Source organism: Mesoplodon densirostris, chromosome 2, assembly GCF_025265405.1.
Source record: "Mesoplodon densirostris isolate mMesDen1 chromosome 2, mMesDen1 primary haplotype, whole genome shotgun sequence".
NCBI classification, from domain to species: Eukaryota; Metazoa; Chordata; class Mammalia; order Artiodactyla; family Ziphiidae; genus Mesoplodon; species Mesoplodon densirostris.
This window is the reverse complement of record NC_082662.1, coordinates 90,318,292-90,338,438: the sequence shown is the minus strand read 5'-3', so window position 1 is coordinate 90,338,438 and position 20,147 is coordinate 90,318,292. Positions and strand designations below refer to the sequence as shown.

The window sequence follows — 20,147 nt, the reverse complement described above, 5'->3', positions numbered from 1 at the left end:
TTATCTAGTCATATGTATGTGGATCATTTATATGCTGCGCACTGCTTAAAAGCAGTGAGACTTTGTGAGGTTGAAACCATTTTTCAAAGCAATCATATAATCTCTGTAACCCATGTTAATGTAGAATGAGGTCGTCCTGGGCAAACCTGATGCTCAGGAGGCACTGTTTACTGGCAGACTGAAGGTCAGAGGGAACACCATGGTGAGTCAGATGATTCAGATGATTCTTAAAGACTATGCCAAGCTCTGAAGGATGCTACATTATTAGTAAAAATAGAAAAATTAACTACTTTCTTCATCCAAATATGCAAAAGTGATTCAGCAAAAATGATCAAAACTAAAATACAGGGGAAATTGCTTAACATTTTCAGATTTCAGATAACTTTTCAGGTTTTCATTTTCTACTAATTTTTCATGTTATCCTTATTTTTGCTGTAAGCTAGCACATAATTATCTTTCTATTCTTTTTCTAACTGCTGAGTTTTTTTTTCACCCTTTCACAGGTAATTTTATTCTCTTCTCTGGGTGTCAACAATGCTCATAGATTGGAATTTGAAACGTTCAGAAAGCAGATACCTGAATATTGTCACATTTCTTTACACCACAATTTAATAACTATTAAACATTCATGTCTACTAAATGCAGCAAACAAAATAGTATACATTTTTACCAGATTCCCTTGTAAACAAGGCTGGTGAAATCCATTGGTGACAAATGGAATTAATGCATTACACAAAGTCAGTGAGGAAAAACCTTCTCTGTGAGTAAATTATTCTGTTTATAAATAAACTTTGATTTTTTTTCAGCACACATTTACAGACCTGATCAATGAAAAGAAACAAGATATGTATTTTCCTTTAAAAAGAAAATGTTGAGAAATGGCCCACAATGGGAGAAGTCACCTAGGAAGAGGGGTCAGAAGCAAACTAAAGATAATTGAGAGTTGAAAGTACTGTCATATTTAGTAAAACCAATTTAAAACCTTTTTCTAACTGCTGTTTTGCCCCCAGAAAGCTGACTTTATCCTATCATGAAATAAGCAGTCATGTGAAATGCTGAGTGTTTGAACTGAAAGATAGAACTCACTTGGGTGAATGAGTAATTCCCAATTTGGAAATCTACCAATTTAAATAATTAATGAAGTAGAGACCCGTTATCACATGACCTGTTATTTTGACAATTTAGGAATAATACTGTAGAGCCCTGTACTACACATGAACCCAACGTTCCTTAGAGCATAACGCCTAAATTATAATGGAGCCATACAGTGGAACTTCAATATTTTAATGGACTTCTGCTTTAATGAAGGTTAAGTTCATCTTAGCTCATGGCTCCACGGTGAATCAGAGTTTAAAAACACTTTTCTTCCAGCTTGACTCTCAGGCTGTCAGGAATGTGGTCTGGTTTTTATCACTACCACTCTACTAATACAGTATTTTTAGATTCTTCAGTGCGTTTCTTGTCATTTTCAATAGTTTTTTTCATTCTTTTATTTTTGACATTTTTGTAGCTTCTGATAGTTATTGTCTCTTTCTTCTTGACACAGGTCTCTAGGTGTTCACGATATAAAACTCTTCTCATTTTCTGCTTTATCTCTGATCTTCTCTGTAATAACAAGCCATGATATAATAGTTCACCAAATGAATAACCTGGTGTCCAAACACCAGTTTTTGAATAGTCCATTTTATCTCTACTGTTTCAAAAGCCTTTTTATCATACGCTAAAAATCTTTTAGTAAATCAAATTGTTTATAGTTTATTCTTCCAGTGATCTGTTTGTCTATTACTGCACTGGTTGAAATTACTATACCTTAATAATAGGTTGTGAATTTTGATAAAGCATGATATCCCTCCTAGCCTTCTTTTTCAGGAATTCAGGAATTCTTGCCTCTTCCTTGTGTATCAGCTCTTCTAGATAAAATTCAGAAATGATTTATCAAATTTCATTAAAAATCCTATTGGAGTTATGACTGGAATTGAAATGAAATTTTAGATTAATTTGTGGAATAATCAACGTCCTTGAGTCTTCCTATCCAGGAATATACTGGGATATTCCATTTATTCAGATCCTGTGGTTTTTTTCATATCTTCCTGTAGGGCTTATTTATTTTTGTTACTTTGTTCCTATGTATTTTATAGATTTCTAATACAAACTATTGTGAATGGGATTATTTTTTCTTACATATTCTAAATTTTTTGGTGTATTGGAAAGTTACTGATTTTTGAATGCCAATCTTGAATGTAGCCCCCTAGTTTTCCAGTTGATGGTCTTGGATTTTCTAGATGAAACAACATATCTTGTGCAAATAATGACAGGCATAGTAGCCCTCATTTTCTTTCTTTCCTTGTCTCACTGCTTTGCTTACTTCTCCCAGAAAAATGTGGAATGGCAGTGGTGATATGGCAAGTATTCTTATCTTATCCCTGATTTTGATGGGAATGCTTCTGATATTCAGTGTCGTGTCGTATTTGTTGTATTTTTCTGGTAGATATATTTTATTGTGTTTAGGAAATATTCTGTTCCTAATGTTACAAAGAGTTCATGTCATGGATGTGTGCTGATGTTTATCATTACTTTTGTAGATTTCTGAATGGTGAACAGTCCTCACTTTCCTGGGATGAAAGTCATGTCTTATTATTCTTATTATTGCATACTTGATTTAATTCACCAATATTTTATTTAAACTTTTCACATCTATATTCATAAATGATTTTGGTGTATGGTCATAGGATTCTGTGCGTTTGTGTGCATGTGCATGTTGGCCTCATTTTGGTTTCAGTGTTATAATAATCTCATAGAAAGAACTCAAGAAGGGTTTAAATAAATATGAACTTTTTTTTTTTTTTTTTTTTTTTTTTTTTTTTTTTTTTTGCGGTACACGGGCCTCTCACTGTTGTGGCCTCACCCGTTGTGGAGCACAGGCTCCGGACGCACAGGCTCAGCGGCCATGGCTCACGGGCCCAGCCGTTCCATGGCATGTGGGATCCTCCCGGACCGGGGCATGAACCCGTGTCCCCTGCATCAGCAGGCAGACTCTCAACCACTGCGCCACCAGGGAAGCCAAATATGAATTTTTAAAGTTAAAAAAATTTTTAAATGGTATGATAGAACTCATCCACATACAGCCTGAGACTTTAGGAATGGAAATATTTGACTAATAAAATAAATTTTTATTGTTATAATTCTCCAGAGTTACTACTACTTTGATCAATTTTTGTAATTCTAGATTTCCTCAGAAATGCATCCATTTTATTTAGATTTTGAAATATTTTTGGCTGACTTAAAGTTGTATATAGCATTTTCACATAATTTTAAAGAATATGTTCTATATCAGCAGCTATGTCACTGTTTTCATTTCTAATACTGTTTGTGATATTTCTTTTTATCTTGTGGTCAGATTGTCAAAAAATCAATCGATTTTATTGGCCTTTTACAGAATTGATTTTTCTCATTTTTAGACTTACTAGTTTGTTAATTTCTACCTTTATTTTTAATCAATCCTCCGTTTTGGTTTTCTGGGTTATATGTTGTTTTAAACACATCTTGAATTAAATGATTATTTCAATACTTTAAAGTCTTTTTATATTTTTTTAAGGAAATGCTTTTAAGATGATTAAAAACTTCTTTTGAATAGTACCTTAATTACATCACATGTGTTTTGATATGAAGTGCCTTCATTGTTATTCATTTTAAGAAGACTTGTGATTTTAGTTTTGATTTCCTATTTAACCCAAGGGTTATTTAGAAGAGGAGTTTTTTAAATATCTAGCTGGACCATTTTTTCCTAGCTTTCTGTTGTTAATTTGTTTCATTTTAGATAGATAATATAACCTATATAAATGTTTCTTTTTGGAAATCATTGAGGTGTAGTCTGTGGTCTAATACTTATTTGTCTGAAACAAAGATTCATATATACCTCATATCAAATTTCTTAATTATTTTTATTCTTTTTGACACTTGCATTGTATTCTAAAAATAATGTATTTTCCATAATTTATTTACTCATTCTCCTAAGGATGGTCATTTAGCTTGTTTAAATTTTTCTTTAGCCAGTGTAAAAAGAAAGTATCTATTAACATGCTTATAGATGTACCTTTGGTTAAAAAGTAAATATTTCTGTAAGATAGATCCCCAGAATGAACACACACCCATACATACCCATATACACAGACTAACTGGAATAATTGTATACAAGCACAGATTTAATTTTATACATAATGAATATTATTATATTATATACTAATACTACATATATTTATATTATATTAATATATGTGTATTAATATAATATCAATATATAATAGTATATATATATATCATCTCTATTGAAATTTATTTATTTTTTATTACCTTAAGAAATTTTGTTTCCATGCCATGCCATTGTCTCTCCATTCCTTCTCTCCTGAGAAAGTAATTCATCTTCTTCTTCCTTTTTTTTTTTTTAATTTCAGGTCGGATTCATAAGCATTCTCAGCAACCTTTGATTACATATGAAAAATACAATGTGACAGGCTATCCAGAGAACATAGGAGGATCCCATTCTTTACTCCTTCTGAAGGTTCATGGTAAGTTACATGTGGATTATTATTACTACTTTGTGGAATATACTTAACTTTGTGGAATAAATTTAGTGCTGGCTAGATTGAGAATGGTAGCAGGCATAATTTAGCAAACGTTCTTAAATCAATAACATTTGCAGGTAACATAAACAATAACATTTGCAGGTAGCATTATCTATTTTAATGTTTGATAATTTTTATTAAAAATAGAGAGTATGGATAATTCAGTGGTTTTAACCCTGACTGCACATTAAAATCACCAGAGGAGCTTTTAAGACATTTGTAATTTTAAAAAAGTACGATAGTCATCTCTAATTGCAGCCAGGATTGAGTATCATTGGGTTAATTAATTTAACTTTTATGAGACATTAATTATACCATTTATTAAAAATTGCTAATAAAAAGTGGTTTGTGATTGTGATTGTTTAATTATAATAGTAGTTTGGTTTCAAAAATACAATTTTTTTGTTGAAGAACTGATCAATGTACAAATATTAGAGGGTATACAAAGTACTCAGTGCTATACTTAGATATTATATACTTAAAGTGATGAAGGGAACCAAGTTGGAAGAGCAGTAGCCTAGAAATAAGGCTCTGATGTACTCTGGTTCTACAAGTGAAAGTTGATTCCATTTGAAAAGTAGTCCAGTTGATTATTGAAAAACGGGATTGAAAAATAGGGAACTAGTGTAAGTGTATACTATACTATACTATTGTAATGTATTAGTATTGGTGGGAACTTTCCTTAATTGGTATATTTCCTTTATATTCTCCAGAGTTATCCATTCTAGTGAGAGTTTCAATAAAGCTTGAAACTATCTTTATTGTTGCTATTTTGCTTCTACCAGTAGCTCTAGTTGAACAGTAATTGGATTCAGAAATAACATGCCTGTTTGTTTTCCATTATTTTTTGGAGTGAAATGTGAGAAGATTCTGAGATAACTTCAGAAAGGCTGTATAACTTCAGACAGTATAATGATTAAGAGCACAGTTATTCAAACCAGCCTGGGTTCAAATTCCAACTTAGTAACCTTGGGCAAGTTACTTAACTTCTCTGTGCTTTCCTTCTCCATACAGCAAAACTGGAATAATAATTATACTTTATAGGAATTGTTGTAAAGATCAGTTAGATTAATACACATAAAACACTTAGAGACAGTGCCTGGCACGAAATAAGAGCTTTGGAAGTGTTAGCTATTAGAAGTAGTAGTGGTGGTGGTAAAAGTATTGATATTCAGGTTATGTTTATGTCAGCTGAATGTATTTTTGTTGGCTATTTACATTTTCTACGCATTTGGCTTGGTCATTTAAGAGACAGCTTAATTAGACTGTGTTGTCAACCATTGCATTTTCTCACCTGTAGGTGCCTTAATGTTTGTGGCATGGATGACTACAGTTAGCGTAGGTGTACTGATTGCCCGGTTCTTCAAACCTGTTTGGTCAAAGGCTTTATTTGGGGATGCAGCTTGGTTTCAGGTAGGTGGAGAAAAAGGTTAATGCAATTTCCATATTATTTGAACATTGCAACATGGAAACACATGAAGTAAGCGGATTTTTTTGTGTATGTATGGTTATAGTTGTAATTTTGGAATCCTCATAATTTCTTTTTGCTCTTTGGTTTCCTAACCAACTGAGAATAGACACAAGGTACTTGATGGAAATAAAAATAAAGACAGCTCTATGAAGGGGCAGGCTGGATTGGAGAATGTATCAGTGCCATGTGCGTTTCTTTGGAACATGGACTTTGGGTCCCAAATGATCTTGAGTTACATGTCTAGTTGCAGAAGAAGACACTAGAAGAACATTTACCCACTGCACTGAGTACAGATGGGTTGAGGAAGGCAGCAGAGAAGAAGAAAGAAATAGTGGGTGCTTACTATGTTGCAAAGCAGTGGTCTGTCCTCTGGTTGATGGGCCAGTGAATGTTAGGTCGTCCCTAGCTCACCAGTCAAGATCATGTATCTCCTGTGTGGGTGGGAAGAGAAAATAAAGTGTCCTTTTTAATGCTGTCCCTTCCCATGGGATGAGGAGGCAGTCTTTTAATAGAAACATGAGCAAGATTCAATAAATACCCCTCAAAACAAAACAAAACAAACCTTTATCTTTCATTTGTCATGGAGTATAGATATTTGCACATATAGTGGAAGATCAATGACTATGTGTTGAGATAGAATGTACATGTCTGCTTATAGAAAAAAAATACTGCTTATTGGAACAGTTTTGACTTTATAAGAGGTGTTCTTGAAACTTTATATAAATTTGTAGCTTTTAAGATTTACCTTATCTAAAATTGTTTCTCACTTTTGGCTGGCAGTGTTAATCTGTTTTATTTGTTCTCAGTAATGACTGCTACATGCCTTGCTCCTGTCTCTGCCTTTGATTGCTCTCTCTCTCTCTCCCCTCTTCTCATGTGGATATTCCCAACTGGAAAACTCTTTATGTCTCCTCTTTACCAATTCAAATCCTCCACTGTCTTTAAAACTATGGTGTCTATATGTATATAGGGTGACCATATGTTCTACTTTCTGGTGATGTGTGTATATATATATGCACACACCCCCCATATATGTCTGTGTGTGTGTGTGTGTGTGTGTGTATCTATCTATCTATCTATATATCTGTATATGTAGTGATTATATGTCCTACATTCTCTGGGATAGTTTTGATTTGCACCAGTTATCCTCACATAATCAACTAACAGTGCCCATTTTCACTCTTGGTATTCTCCTCATTTGGATAATGAATTACACATTTCAAATATGTTTCTCTTATCTGCTCAATTAAATCCCAGACTCCCCAGGGAACAGTACTTTCTGTTTCCTTGCAGTTTCATTGTATCCAAGCACTGTGCTTGGTGGTGGAACTTAATAAATGTGTTTGGAAGAAAATGATGGACTTGGCAATAAGTGCTCTGTGTGTGTGATATATCCATTCCTGCTGTTCTGTGCAGGTGAAGTCTTGGCAGATGATTTAGAATGATGAGGTTGGCAGCTTAGGCTTTTCTTTAAAGTTCAGTGGAATAGTAAGATTTTTGTTTTTAACTGACCACAAATTGTGGCTAGGTGTCAACTGAATGCATGCCTTCTGTGAATCTCATCCCATGATCTTCATAGTGATGTCAACTCCTTTCTCTTATGTAGTTAACTCTCTTCTCATTTGTCATTTCATCCTTGCAGGTACATCGAATGCTCATGCTTACTACTTTTGCCCTCACTTTTATTGCTTTTCTTCTGCCTTTTATTTACAGAGGAGGCTGGAATTGGGTAAGTAGATCTTAAACAGAATGTTTTTATTCTATTTATATGTTTAAAATTTATTTTGGTGCCAAAGGAGATTGCTGTTTTATTCTCAGATGATGGGTAAAAAGATATTTCCGCATGTATCCCTCTTTCCTTCCTTTTTGAATCATCTGATGACTATTTCACATGGTTGGTGGTCAGGGATGAAGTGAGAATGTAAGTGCAGATTACTTGGTAATGGAATGTACTTTTAGACTGCCTCAAAATTTAAATATACACTATATAGCTTTAATAAATTTTCTTGCTATAGAATGGTAAAAATTGAAAGCATGATATCTGAGGAACATGAACACTGTAAGTGGTTTTCTCTAACTAATACTATGACTATTACTAAGCTAACATTAGTTGCATTCCTACTGAGCAAACTGTGCTAAGTGCTTTACATGTGTTATCAAATTTAAACCTCAAATGAAGTTGTTATTGATAATAATCCCATGTCACAAATGAAGAAACTGAGGCTTATTCTCAGATGTGTATCTCCAGCTTAGACCTCTACCCTGATTGAGACTCACACAAACAGCTGTCTACTCAGAAACTCAACTTGCATGTCTAAGGCATCTCAAACGGAATTCCTGACCTCTCCTCCCAGTCTTGCTCCATGTGCTGCCATCCCCATATTAGTTGTTTGCAGTTCCCTTCTTAGGCCAAAACATTGGAATTATTCTTAACTCTTCTCTAACACCCCATATCAAATCCTTCAGGAAATCCCATTGGCTTTACATGTCAAATACAACACTTTTCACCATCACTGGTACTACTATGTGGGTTCGAGCCACCATCATCTTTTGCCTGGACTTCTTTGCAGTCGGCACCTAATTGGTCTCTCTACTTCAACCCTTGCCCATGTACTATCTGTTTTCAACCAAGAAGCAGAGTGATTTTTTAAAAATGTAAATCAGATGATGTCATTCCTGTGCCCCAAACAGGTTTCTCTAATGCCTCTCAGTTTTTCTCAAAGTTAAAGCCGAAGTCCTCCATGATTGGCTCCCAGTTACTCTCTGAATTGATCTGCTCTTTTTCTCATCCAATAGCTCATTTCATTTCACACTGGGCTAATGCTAGGTATGCTCCTGCTTTATAGTCTTTTTTAAAAAAATTTATTTATTTATTTATTCTGCTTTATAGTCTTTGCAAAGATTTTTCCTTCTGCCTTGGTCATGCCTCCTCTACTGCCTTACCTTCTTCAAGTCTTTGCTCAAATAATAGCTTCTCAAAGAGCCCTGCTCTGCTTCATTTTTTCCTGAAGCAATCTTTACCTTATGTCGTTTCAGATAATTTTCTTAAATATTATATCTTTTCTTCGTCTGTCTTCTCACACTATTATGTGAACTCCATGAGAAGGCAGGATATTTACTGGTATGTTTGCTAATATATCTCTAACACCCAGAACAGATTCTGGTACATGAAATATTCAGTAAATATTTATGGAATGAATGAATGAGGCTTATTGAGAATTGGAGATGTACCTAAGGTCAGAGCCTGTGCTTCCATTATACTCTTCTAGTTTAAGAGCCAGTCAGAATTTGATATTAAAATTTAATATTTCAGTTTGGGCTGTTGCTACAAGGGCTAAGATTGATGACTCTTGGGTCACAATATTATTAGGAAACCTCCTTTCTGCTTTTTAGGTAGTTTATAGATTGGTCAACCTATTTTTTCAAAAAATTTTTACTGGGGTATAGTTGGTTTATAATGTTGTGTTAGTTTCAGGTGTACAGCAAATTGAATCTGTTACACATATACATATATCCACTCTTTTTAAGATTCTTTTCCCATATAGGCCATTACAGAGTACTGAGTAGAGTTCCCTGTGCTCTACATAGATCCTTATTAATTTATTTTATATATAGTAGTGTGTATATGTCAATCCCAATCTTCCAGTTTATCCCTCCTCCCCCAACCCCTGGTAACTGTAAGTTTATCTTCTACATCTGTAACTCTATTTCTGTTTTGTAGATAAGTTCATCTGTACCCTTTTTTTAGATTCCGCATATAAGCAATATCATATGATATTTGTCTTTCTCTGACTTATTTCACTCAGTATGACAATCTCTAGGTCCATCCATGTTGCTGCAAATGGTGTTATTTCGTTCCTTTTTATGGCTGAGTAATATTCCATTGTATATATGTACCACATCTTCTTTATCCATTCCTCTGTTGATGGACATTTAGATTGCGTCCATGTCCTGGCTATTGTAAATAGTGCTGCTGTGAACACTGGGGTGTATGTATCTTTTCTAATTATGGTGTTCTCTGGATATATGCCCAGGAGTGAGATTGCTGGATGATATGGTAGCTCTATTTTCAGTTTTTTAAGGAACCTCCATGGTCAACCTATTTTTTTAAAGGAAATTATGAAGATTTTCTGATATGACTCAAGATATTGAAACTTTATTTTATCCAGGTACTTGGACAAGCGTAATACTTATTTTGTAAACTTTGTAGTCTTTGCAGTTTATGACTATGGTAGTAAAAAGGTTAAGAGCACAGTTGTACAGCCAGACTGCTTGGATTCAAATCCTCATGTCATCATTTATTACTTGGGACACCCTGGGCAAGCTGCTTAACTTTTCTGTCCCTCAGTTTACTCAAGTGGGGATAGTAGAGTATCTATCTTATAGGCTTTCTGAGGGTTGAGAGTTAATTAACTGAAAGCACTTAGAATAGTCCCGGCACATTCTAAATATATAAGAATTTTGTTGCTGCTGTTACTGTTTTTTATTAGAGAGAGGCACTTTTCCATCTCCAGGGTCCAGGTTATAACTTATCTGTGTATAACTGAGTCCATGGCTTGAAAGTTTTATAGTGCTCTTCTGTCAACTTTTAGTTCCTAATTTGCAAAAGCTTCCTATCTTGGCTTGGAAATCACTATGTCCTTGTTCTAGATCACAGGTTTTAGAGCCTTCCCAAGCATGGGAGTCAGTGACAACAGACTGTGATATCCCTCTATTTAAACATGTAATGTATTAGAGCATCTTCTTAATTCTTCTCTTAAGTTTTTAAATGAAATAATTGTGCAAAGTGGTCTAATCCAACTGTCTGCTGTTTTCAGCAGGCACACATCACTGAGGGAGGAGTGTAGCCGAAACTGTTGAGGTATTGTGTTGATGATTTTTCTTGGCTTAGACCTTCGTTCTGAACAGAGGAGATGAGATTTTAATACAGTGGTTGTGCAGGTTATTCTCTTGATCAGCAAACATTTATTGAGTGACTAAGGCTCTGTTAAGCATATGGGTTACAAGGAGTCAAGTAGAACCTTCAGCTCTGGGAAACATAGAGTCTGAACAAGTAATTAAAATACACTGGGTTGATTGTTCCTGACATGCAGATACTAACTAGTCCTAGGTGGGCTTCAGATGGCTGTGCTGGTGTTGGTGGTCATCTAACATCCTGGTGGGAAGAGGCAGCATTCTGTGCATGGATTCCACCACAACCATATACACACTGTGTGACCTTGGATGCGTTACTTGATATCTCTGAGCCTCAGTTCCCCCATTTGTAGAAGTGGGATATTGATAACTAACTGTCAAGCATCATAGTGAACATTAGTGATAATGTATATAAAGTATGTGCCTGGTATAGACACTCAGTGAATGGTGCCTGTTATTATAACTATCATTATTAAATGTTTAAAGCTACAGAAAAACGCTAAGAATACATCTGTGTGTATTATTTTTAACTTGAGGGTTTAATCGATGGGCAAGATTGAGACCATTAAAATGATATAACTTTGTTCAGCATGCAGGTTATCACCCATACCTTGGTTGTATAGTGATGATTTTAGCAGTTCTTCAGCTTCTTTCGGCAGCCTTCAGACCACATTTACATGACCCAAGGTACTTAAGTCTTTATTTATAAATGCTTTTAATGTAGATGTCATTAGTTGGGAAACCAATTCCTTTTTTGCATTTTATAAAATTCAGTGATAAATTATACTTACTTTAAAAGGTTTTAAAATGTATTTCAGATATCTAATTCCTAGGCAATAGGGAAATTACATGCTTTTTATTCTCTTGGGAATTAATTGTAGTTCCATCACTTTTAAGAATACTGACTGGTTCTTTATTTGGTAGAAGGCAAGTGTTTAACTGGACTCATTGGAGTATGGGAACAGCTGCTAGAATAATAGCAGGTAAGTAATTGTGATGCTACTTATTCATATATAATTGCAGGTTGTTTATATTGCAAGTTGTTATTTGGCTTAAATGATTTTTAGATGCATTAGTAATTGGAGTAATTGGCTGTTGAGGAGAATCAGTCAAACATTGAAATCCAGAAAGTAATTTCTAGAGGTAACTATTTAAGCCATTATTTCAGTTTCAAGGTTTTTAAAATGACTTTAAAACTCTCCTTTTGAGACTTTTTTTTAGCATTTGTCTATGCCAGCAGAATAAGCTATGCTGATGACCAAACATTTAAGCAGCTCAACTTGAGGGTCAGTCGTGGGTTGGGCTGAAGTGGGCTCCGGGGTCCCAGCCCTCTGCCTCCAGGTTTTCTCCATGGGGATGGTACCTTCCAGGGAAAGGTGTTTTTCAAAAGTCAAGTATGATTATCCAGTGTACTTTGATGTTTTATGTAATAAATACCTAAGCTGACACCTCCTACCCTCACATTTCTACAGTCTATAGAAATTCATGGAAGGGGAGGTATAATCAGAAATGGTTTCCATACGTTTCTCCCTTCCTACGTTGCAGACTTAAAACATTTTGAAAAATTTGGGTACCTCTTTTTTAACAATTGGTAGATTGTAATTATAATTTCCCATCTTAGCCTTTCTGGTGTTAAAATAAAAAAAGACTAAATTAACTATTTGGTCTTAAATATTAATCTAATTGATATCATAAACTCTTCTAGTATATTTTACTTGATATAATTAACACACATGTATAGATGCATATACAGTTACCTCTTGAATTGCATTTGAGTATATGTATTTATTCCTTATGAATGTAGTGGCAGCAATGTTCCTGGGAATGGATTTACCAGGATTGAATCTTCCCAGGCCATGGAAAACCTATGCAATGATTGGATTTGTAGCCTGGCATGTTGGGACAGAGATTGTTCTGGAGGTACACACTTACCGACTCTCTAGAAAAGGTAACCTGAAAGAGCAGTGTTATGTAGAATCACTTTAATACAAACTGTTGGAATATAATTAGTTTCTCGACACTAATGGTTGACCCTTACATGGTAGCTTACTAAAAGTTTCTGTTTTGATTACTCAGTCTGTGGTAAAAATAGTGGAAAATTTCTGCGTTTGTTTTTTATATTCATTAGTATTAGAATCAGTGAGTAAAATGCAAGGGAAAGAGGTTTTAGGGAAGAGGCCTTCTTTGTAGGTACTTTTTACTTTTCATGCTGGTCTGACTTGGGGCTAGAATGCACTGAGAGCCCTGAATGCCTGGAGCTGAGAGACCCGTGAGATGGAGGAAGAAGAGATGTCCATGGTCAACACAGGGCAAAGCTGCAGACAATTTTACCTATTTGACAAACTTCCTGTGTGCTGTCACTTAGGTTGCCCTATACATCGTATGTAGCTAGCTAACCAGCGCGCTAGATAGGAAGGATTTATTTTGCCGGCGCTCTCTAGTGGCAAGGTCTGTTTTGGTCTCACCTCTAGGCAGGGTAAGATACCTGTAGCCATTAGAAGAGATTAGTAGAGAATCAGTGACATTTTAGCTTGATTTCTAGTCTGACTGTCTTTTGTGTCCTATCTAGTTCTCAGCCCCTCAAATAAGTAAAGGTGGCCTTCTAAAAACAAAACCTGTTTGTTGTCTAGTGTGTGTGCTGTGAATCTAGGAGCCTGGGCAGCTTTTAGGAACTGAGTACTAAATATCTGTCCTACCAATTTTTGGTTCTTGATAGGGTCACATACATAGGATTTGAGTCTTTTTTTGTTTGTTTTTAATTGAAGTATAGTTGATTTACAATATTGTATGGGTTTTGAGTCTCAAAGGACTTTTGATCGCTAGATTATGGCTTGCTACTTAAAATGCATATGTACTTAAAACTTGGATTGTTGGGAGTTTGGTATGGTGTTTATTGACTAGGAGAAAGTCTTTTAACAAATGTATGCTGTAGCCAGCTTGACCTAATTTGTGAGAGCCTTAAGTATTCAAGAAGTTTGCAACATTTGGTCACTTGAAATGGGAGAATGAACATTCTGGAAATCAGCAAACGCTATAAATCAGGGTTTTTTTTTTTTTTTTTTTTTTTTTGAGAATTAGTTTATCTGCATACCCACTGGCCTTACAAACTTATGTTCTTATTCTTGACAGTTGAAATATTGGATGATGATAGAATTCAGATCCTCCAGTCATTTACTGCAGCTGAAGCAGAAGTAAGTCTTTTTTTTTTCTTTATTGACACAAACCTTAATGATAGTTATTCTTTTTTTTCATATCTCAATTTTTTTCTTTCAGGGTTATGCTTTTAAAAAGACAGTGTTAGCAATTTATGTCTGTGGGAATTTGACTTTTCTCACTATGTTCTTATCTGCAATCAACCATCTATGAGCGAGTGAAGACCTTGGCTTTTGCAGACCAGGTGATAATTATCATTAAGCCAAAAAACTTGATGCCTGTACAGACTGGCTGGAGTGTATTCATGACTTCTAATTAGGAAGACCAGGCCATGTCTAAAGGGAAATTTGGAAGTCTGGTCTTTAGAGATCAACATTCACTAGGGTCCTGTGGGCTATAAACTGATGTCAAGCTTTTATGTATTATTCTGAGTCTTAAAGGGAAGATTGTACTTGAGGAGAAATGACTCAAATATTTTTTATGCTGAAATTTTAAGAATGTTAGCATGTAAGAAAAGAAATGTTTGGAAAAACAAAAAAGATGTCATAGGATAAAATACAGATAGTATTAAGGTAAATATATTTTGGGCTATAAAGGTGCTGTGGTACTTTAAAGAAAACATTTATTTTTATTAGTTTATCTGAATGGCCTTTCTTAGGATTTTTTTCCCCTTCCCCCCTTTCTTAAAAATTTTTTGGAAACATGTTTTTCGGTCCAGTGTTTTGGACATATCCTTTGTTTCATGTATTTTGTTACTTTGCTGGTAAAGGTGAAAGTAGGGCTAACACCATTTCATTAACATTTAAATATATTATTAATATTATAATTTCTTTCTTAGCAGTGAAATGCAAGTGTGCATCTTCTGATTAAGAGTGTATTTATATATTCAGCTACAGAGCTAAAATGGCATTTTATATGCTAATTGTTTTGACTCTGAGGTTGTCTTAGCCTTTGGAGATTGTAGACTTGCATTTCAAAATTAATAAAATTCACTCTTGTGAACATATTTAAGAGTTATTATTTGTCCTTGTGGTAATAAAATAATATGGGTGGTTCTGTTTTGTTAGAAGATCCTGATGCTATAATGAATTAGAATTATCAATGCTATTTCCCTTCTGGTTCCAATAATTTCTATTTTATGACTGGGTCTCATGTGTGCTATGAGGACTTCTAGCCAGTGGGTGGCGCCATAATACTACTGCTTTGTTACTGTTCACTTGTGCTGATTCATTTTTAGTACTTAGATAATATCTTGGGATGGCATTTCTCTTAAAATTCACCAACTCTTAATATTTATTTGAAAAATTTCTGTCTTTTTTTTTTGGCCTAACAGTTATAGGTTACAAACTTAAATTAGGGACCAATGTTGTTATTTTCTGGTTTCAATTCTATTTGTTTTCTAACCATGATTGTTTATAACCATTGTTTGATACTTCCCTTTACATTCCTGTGACCCTGTAACAAATGAACATAACTATTTTAGGCAGAGGAAACAAGCAAAACTCTACATTCTTAAAATAAAAAGTTTAGGGAGGCATATTTTACTTTTTTAGGTGTTCTTTCTGATTGGTCCAAGGACCTAAATTCTATCTGGTATAAATAATAGCCTCAGCGATGTATCTTACATCTTTCACTGGGTAAAATGATATGTTTTTGTTCTTTATACAGGTGTTTATCATAAGTAGCTTAGGGTTTGAGATGTGAACTTTCTGTGTTTATGTTCTATAAGTGCCAGGCTATTTACAGTCTAAACTTTCCTTTTGAATGTCTTTATTTAAAAACGTTTTGTTTAGTATAGAAAGTTAAATGTATACTAAAATATTTTCCTCTAATTTTCAATTATTAGGGGCCTAAAGGTTAATACAATTATCTTAATAAATTATATTATACATTTGACAAGGAAAGATTTGTTTAAGAAGATGAACCTTGGTGTGTTTCATTTTCAAATACATGAGCTTGCTGGATTTCCAGTGCTGAGGCTAACCTGTTTTAACTTTTCTTTTTCATTGATTCATCTGTTGGCACTATTTTGATATATCATCAATTGATATACAGAGTTGTCCAAAGAGGTCTTTGTCATCTAACCTTAGTAGGCCAACAAACCTTTTCATTAATATCAAATTATGATTCTTCTGCTTAAGAATGGTTGACATCTACAAATTGAAAATGCCTGTTCGTTGCTCCTCTCAGTTTTCCTTCTTGTTTTCATAATAAACAATCTGTTTTTTTTTTTTTTTTTTTTTTTTTTGCGGTGCGCAGACAGACCTCTCACTGTTGTGGCCTCTCCCATTGCAGAGCACAGGCTCCGTACGCGCAGGCTCAGTGGCCATGGCTCACGGGCCCAGCAGCTCTGCGGCATGTGGGATCTTCCCAGACTGCGGCACGAACCCGTGTCCCCTGCATCGGCAGGCGGACTCTCAACCACTGTGCCACGAGGGAAGCCCACAATCTGTTTTTTTAAAAAGATACCTTTTGATAGGAGTAATTGTTAAACTAAATGCCTTTATATTTTCGGCAATGTTGCCCCAAGTAGCAAAATCATGAGTTTTCTTCTTAAAGATGGGTTCTTCTGTAAAATAAAAGTAACTATTTATTTTTGAAACAAAAAAAGTGAAACAAATTCTAGAAAGTTGTGGTTGGGGTAGCATTCATAACTGAGGCTATTTTTGTTTTTATTATTTTCTTATCTTTGGAAATCAATCATAAGGACGTAGGTAGCCTATGGCATAAGTTGTCGAATAACACTTTAGTGCCTACTTGGTTATCAGGATTTTGGCTCTAATGTGTGTTAAGTGATATTCATCCCTCCACATCTTGCCCCAGTCCAGGTTGTGGTGGGAAAAGACACATGCAGCAGATGCCAACCAGGAGGCCCTAGGGGGGACCTGTAGCTTTTGGCTGAAATTCTATTTGTATATTCTGGTGAAGCAAGGAAAAAAAAATAGAACAAAGGTCCTTGTTTAAGATAATCCATCGTAGATGGGAATGAAAGAAAGGATTCTTCTAAGCTCTTTTCAAATCAGATTAGGTTACACGCTGTCACTGTGCACCCCCTGCTTCTTTCCTTCTTGCCCAATACCCACCAGGCTCATCTCTGCACCCAGGTCACTGATGGTCACCTGCCTGGAATGCCCTTTCTGTTCCCTTCTTTCTAGCAAAAACTATTTTATTAAGTTCTGGCTCAAAAATGCTTCTTGCTTCCCTGACTGTTCCTTCTACATAGATCTCTCCTGACCATCCTTATAAATGGTATGCTGGGAAGCAGATAGCCCTGTACATAAAAAAGACTGGGAGTCTGGGAGCGGAGCTGGAAGACCTGAACATGCATGTCTGATTTATAAGACTCATGTCGTTGGGCAAATCATTCATTTTCTCTGAGCCTCATTCCTTCATCTGTAAAGCCCATCTCACAGGTTAGTTATGAGTAAGGAAGGAAGTGGTACCAGCAAAAGGTGCTTTGTACATGTTGTTGATGATGTCATTGCTTTTGATTACAGTGTTAAACTTTAGTAGTTTTTACCTATGGAATGTGTAGTTTTTATTTGATAAAAAATTTGATATTCACCCTGAAAACATTATGCTAAGTGAAATAGCCAGACAAGAAAGGACAGCTATTATATGATTTATTTACTTGGAGTACCTAGACTAGTCAAATTCATAGAAAGTAGAACGGTGATTACCCAGGACTCGGGGAGAGGGAGGAATGGGGAGCTGTTATTTAATGGGTACAGAATTTCTGTTTGGGATGATGAAATTGTTCTGGAGATTGATAGTGGTGATGCTTACATAACACTGTGTATGTACTTAATGCACTGAATTGTACCCTTGAAAGTAGTTACAGTGGAAAATTTTGTGTTATGTATATTGTACCACAATAAAAAAATTAAAAATTTGATGTTTATAGGAACACTATTCACAATACCCAAATGATGGAAACAGCCCACATGTCCATCAACAGATAAATGAATAAGCAAGTTGTGGTACATACATACAATGAAATATTATTCAGCCATAAAAAGATATGAATTACTGATGCATGCTGTCACATAGATGAACCTTCAGAACATTATGCTTCTCCATGGCTACCAGAGACATCAAAGGACTGGAATAAGAAGAGGAACAGCAAGCAAACAAATAAACAAGCAAAAAAACCATTATGCTAAGTGAATCAGACACAAAATGTAACACACTCTGATTATATGAAATATCCAGAATAGGTAAATGCATAGCAACAGCATAGTGGTGGTTGCCAGGGCCTTGAGGGGAGGGAGTGGAGGAGGGAATAGGGAGTAATTGCATGATGGGCATAAGATTTTATTTTGGGGTGCTGACAATATTTTGTTGATAGATAGAGGTGGTGGTTGTACAACATTGTGAATATAAGAAATGCCATTTTAAAAGGATTATTTTATGTTATGTGAATTTTACCTCAGTAAAACAAATATTTATCTGATTACTACTCTTGGATTATATCTTTGGGTGGAAAGATCTGGGAGGTTTGCTTGCCCTAAAATTCGTATCAGCTTAATTTCTTATTTCGTTATCAAATAAGTTAATGTCATTTTATATAATGCCTGATCATATAACTCTGGTTTAGAGGAGAGACCGTTCCTAGAACATATCTTTATTTTTTTCTTTCTTTATTTTTTTCCAGTGGTTTTTCATGGATTTTATTAATTTTTAAAATTTATTTATTTTATTTTATTTTATTTTTTACCAAAAACCTTAAGTAGTGATTTTTTTCCCAATTTTTATTTTATTTTTTTAAATAGATCTTTATTGGAGTATAATTGCTTCACAATACTGTGTTACTTTCTGTTGTACAACAAAGTGAATCAGCCATATGCATACATATATCCCCATATCCCCTCCCTCTTGAGCCTCCCTCCCACCCTCCCTGTCTTGTCCCTCTAGGTCGTTGCAAAGCACCAAGCTGATCTCCCTGTGATATCTTTAGAAGTGTATCTTCTTCATATATCTTATAAACACATAAAATAAGTTGTATTGTACTCTGGGTTTCTTGTAAGAACATAAACAAATTTTTGGTTCCCAATCAGGTACTCAGACATGGTAATCAAGCTCTGTGGATAAGAATTTCCTGAAACGGGCCTCCCTGGTGGCGCAGTGGTTGGGAGTCCGCCTGCCGATGCAGGGGATGTGGGTTCGTGCCCCGATCTGGGGGGATCCCATATGCCGCGGAGCGGCTGGGCCCGTGAGCCATGGCCGCTGGGCCTGCGCGTCCGGAGCCTGTGCTCCGCAACGGGAGAGGCCACAACAGTGAGAGGCCCGCATACCGCAAAAAGAAAAAAAAAAAAAAAAAAAAAAAGAATTTCCTGAACCCATACATTCTAAATATGTGATTTCCACTGCCAGTAATGGCTAAGATCCTGCCAAATAGACTCTCCTTCAGAAAACTAGAGTAAGCTTCAAAATTAGCTATCTGAAAGCCCCAGAGAGTGATGAGAAGCAGGAAGATTTGGATGAGGTGTCCACACTCAGAGGAGGAAAATGGTTTGGAGTTCCCTGTTTTCACTGTTTTTAGTTTCAGGACAGTTGAAGTCAACTGTGTATGTGGTGTTGGGTGGCAGGGGAACTTCAGTGTTTCTGGCCTAGAAATCCAGAGGACTGATGGCTGGTCAACTGCAGCTATCAAGAGAGTGGGGTGAAGGGAGGGGAGTTCCTTTCTTGGAAAGGAAAACACTAGAGAGGGCATCCCAAATCCTGTTTGCCCATAGCTCTGATTGATCCCTGAATATGTTCACATGCATAACACAGGTGCAAAGCAGCTAGACCAAACAAAAAAAGTTGACTTGAGATTGGAGCTGGAGCACAAGAAACAGAGTTTGCAGTCCAACATAGTTATTTGCCTGCTAAAACAAAAGAAACCATATTCATTGGTGAAAAATAAGAGAATCCAATATTTTATTTTATGATGTACCGACGACAATCCAAAATTACCTGACATAAAAAGAACCAAGAAACTCTGG

At 35.4% G+C, this 20,147-nt stretch overlaps 1 protein-coding gene across 4 annotated transcripts in view; it reads left to right on the top strand.

The window, feature by feature from the left end:
• The window catches only part of FRRS1 (ferric chelate reductase 1), a 94,704-nt gene extending 79,270 nt beyond the window's left edge, over positions 1–15,434 (top strand). For all 4 annotated transcript variants that reach the window (XM_060090180.1, XM_060090179.1, XM_060090182.1 and 1 more), the window contains 8 exons: positions 4,452–4,565; positions 5,923–6,035; positions 7,736–7,822; positions 11,597–11,694; positions 11,932–11,990; positions 12,812–12,955; positions 14,137–14,198; positions 14,281–15,434. In XM_060090180.1, coding sequence (XP_059946163.1) covers positions 4,452–4,565; positions 5,923–6,035; positions 7,736–7,822; positions 11,597–11,694; positions 11,932–11,990; positions 12,812–12,955; positions 14,137–14,198; positions 14,281–14,373 — 770 coding nt within the window. In that variant the 3' untranslated portion in view covers positions 14,374–15,434. The remainder of the gene's footprint in view (positions 1–4,451; positions 4,566–5,922; positions 6,036–7,735; positions 7,823–11,596; positions 11,695–11,931; positions 11,991–12,811; positions 12,956–14,136; positions 14,199–14,280) is intronic.
• Positions 15,435–20,147: the final 4,713 nt, after the last annotated feature.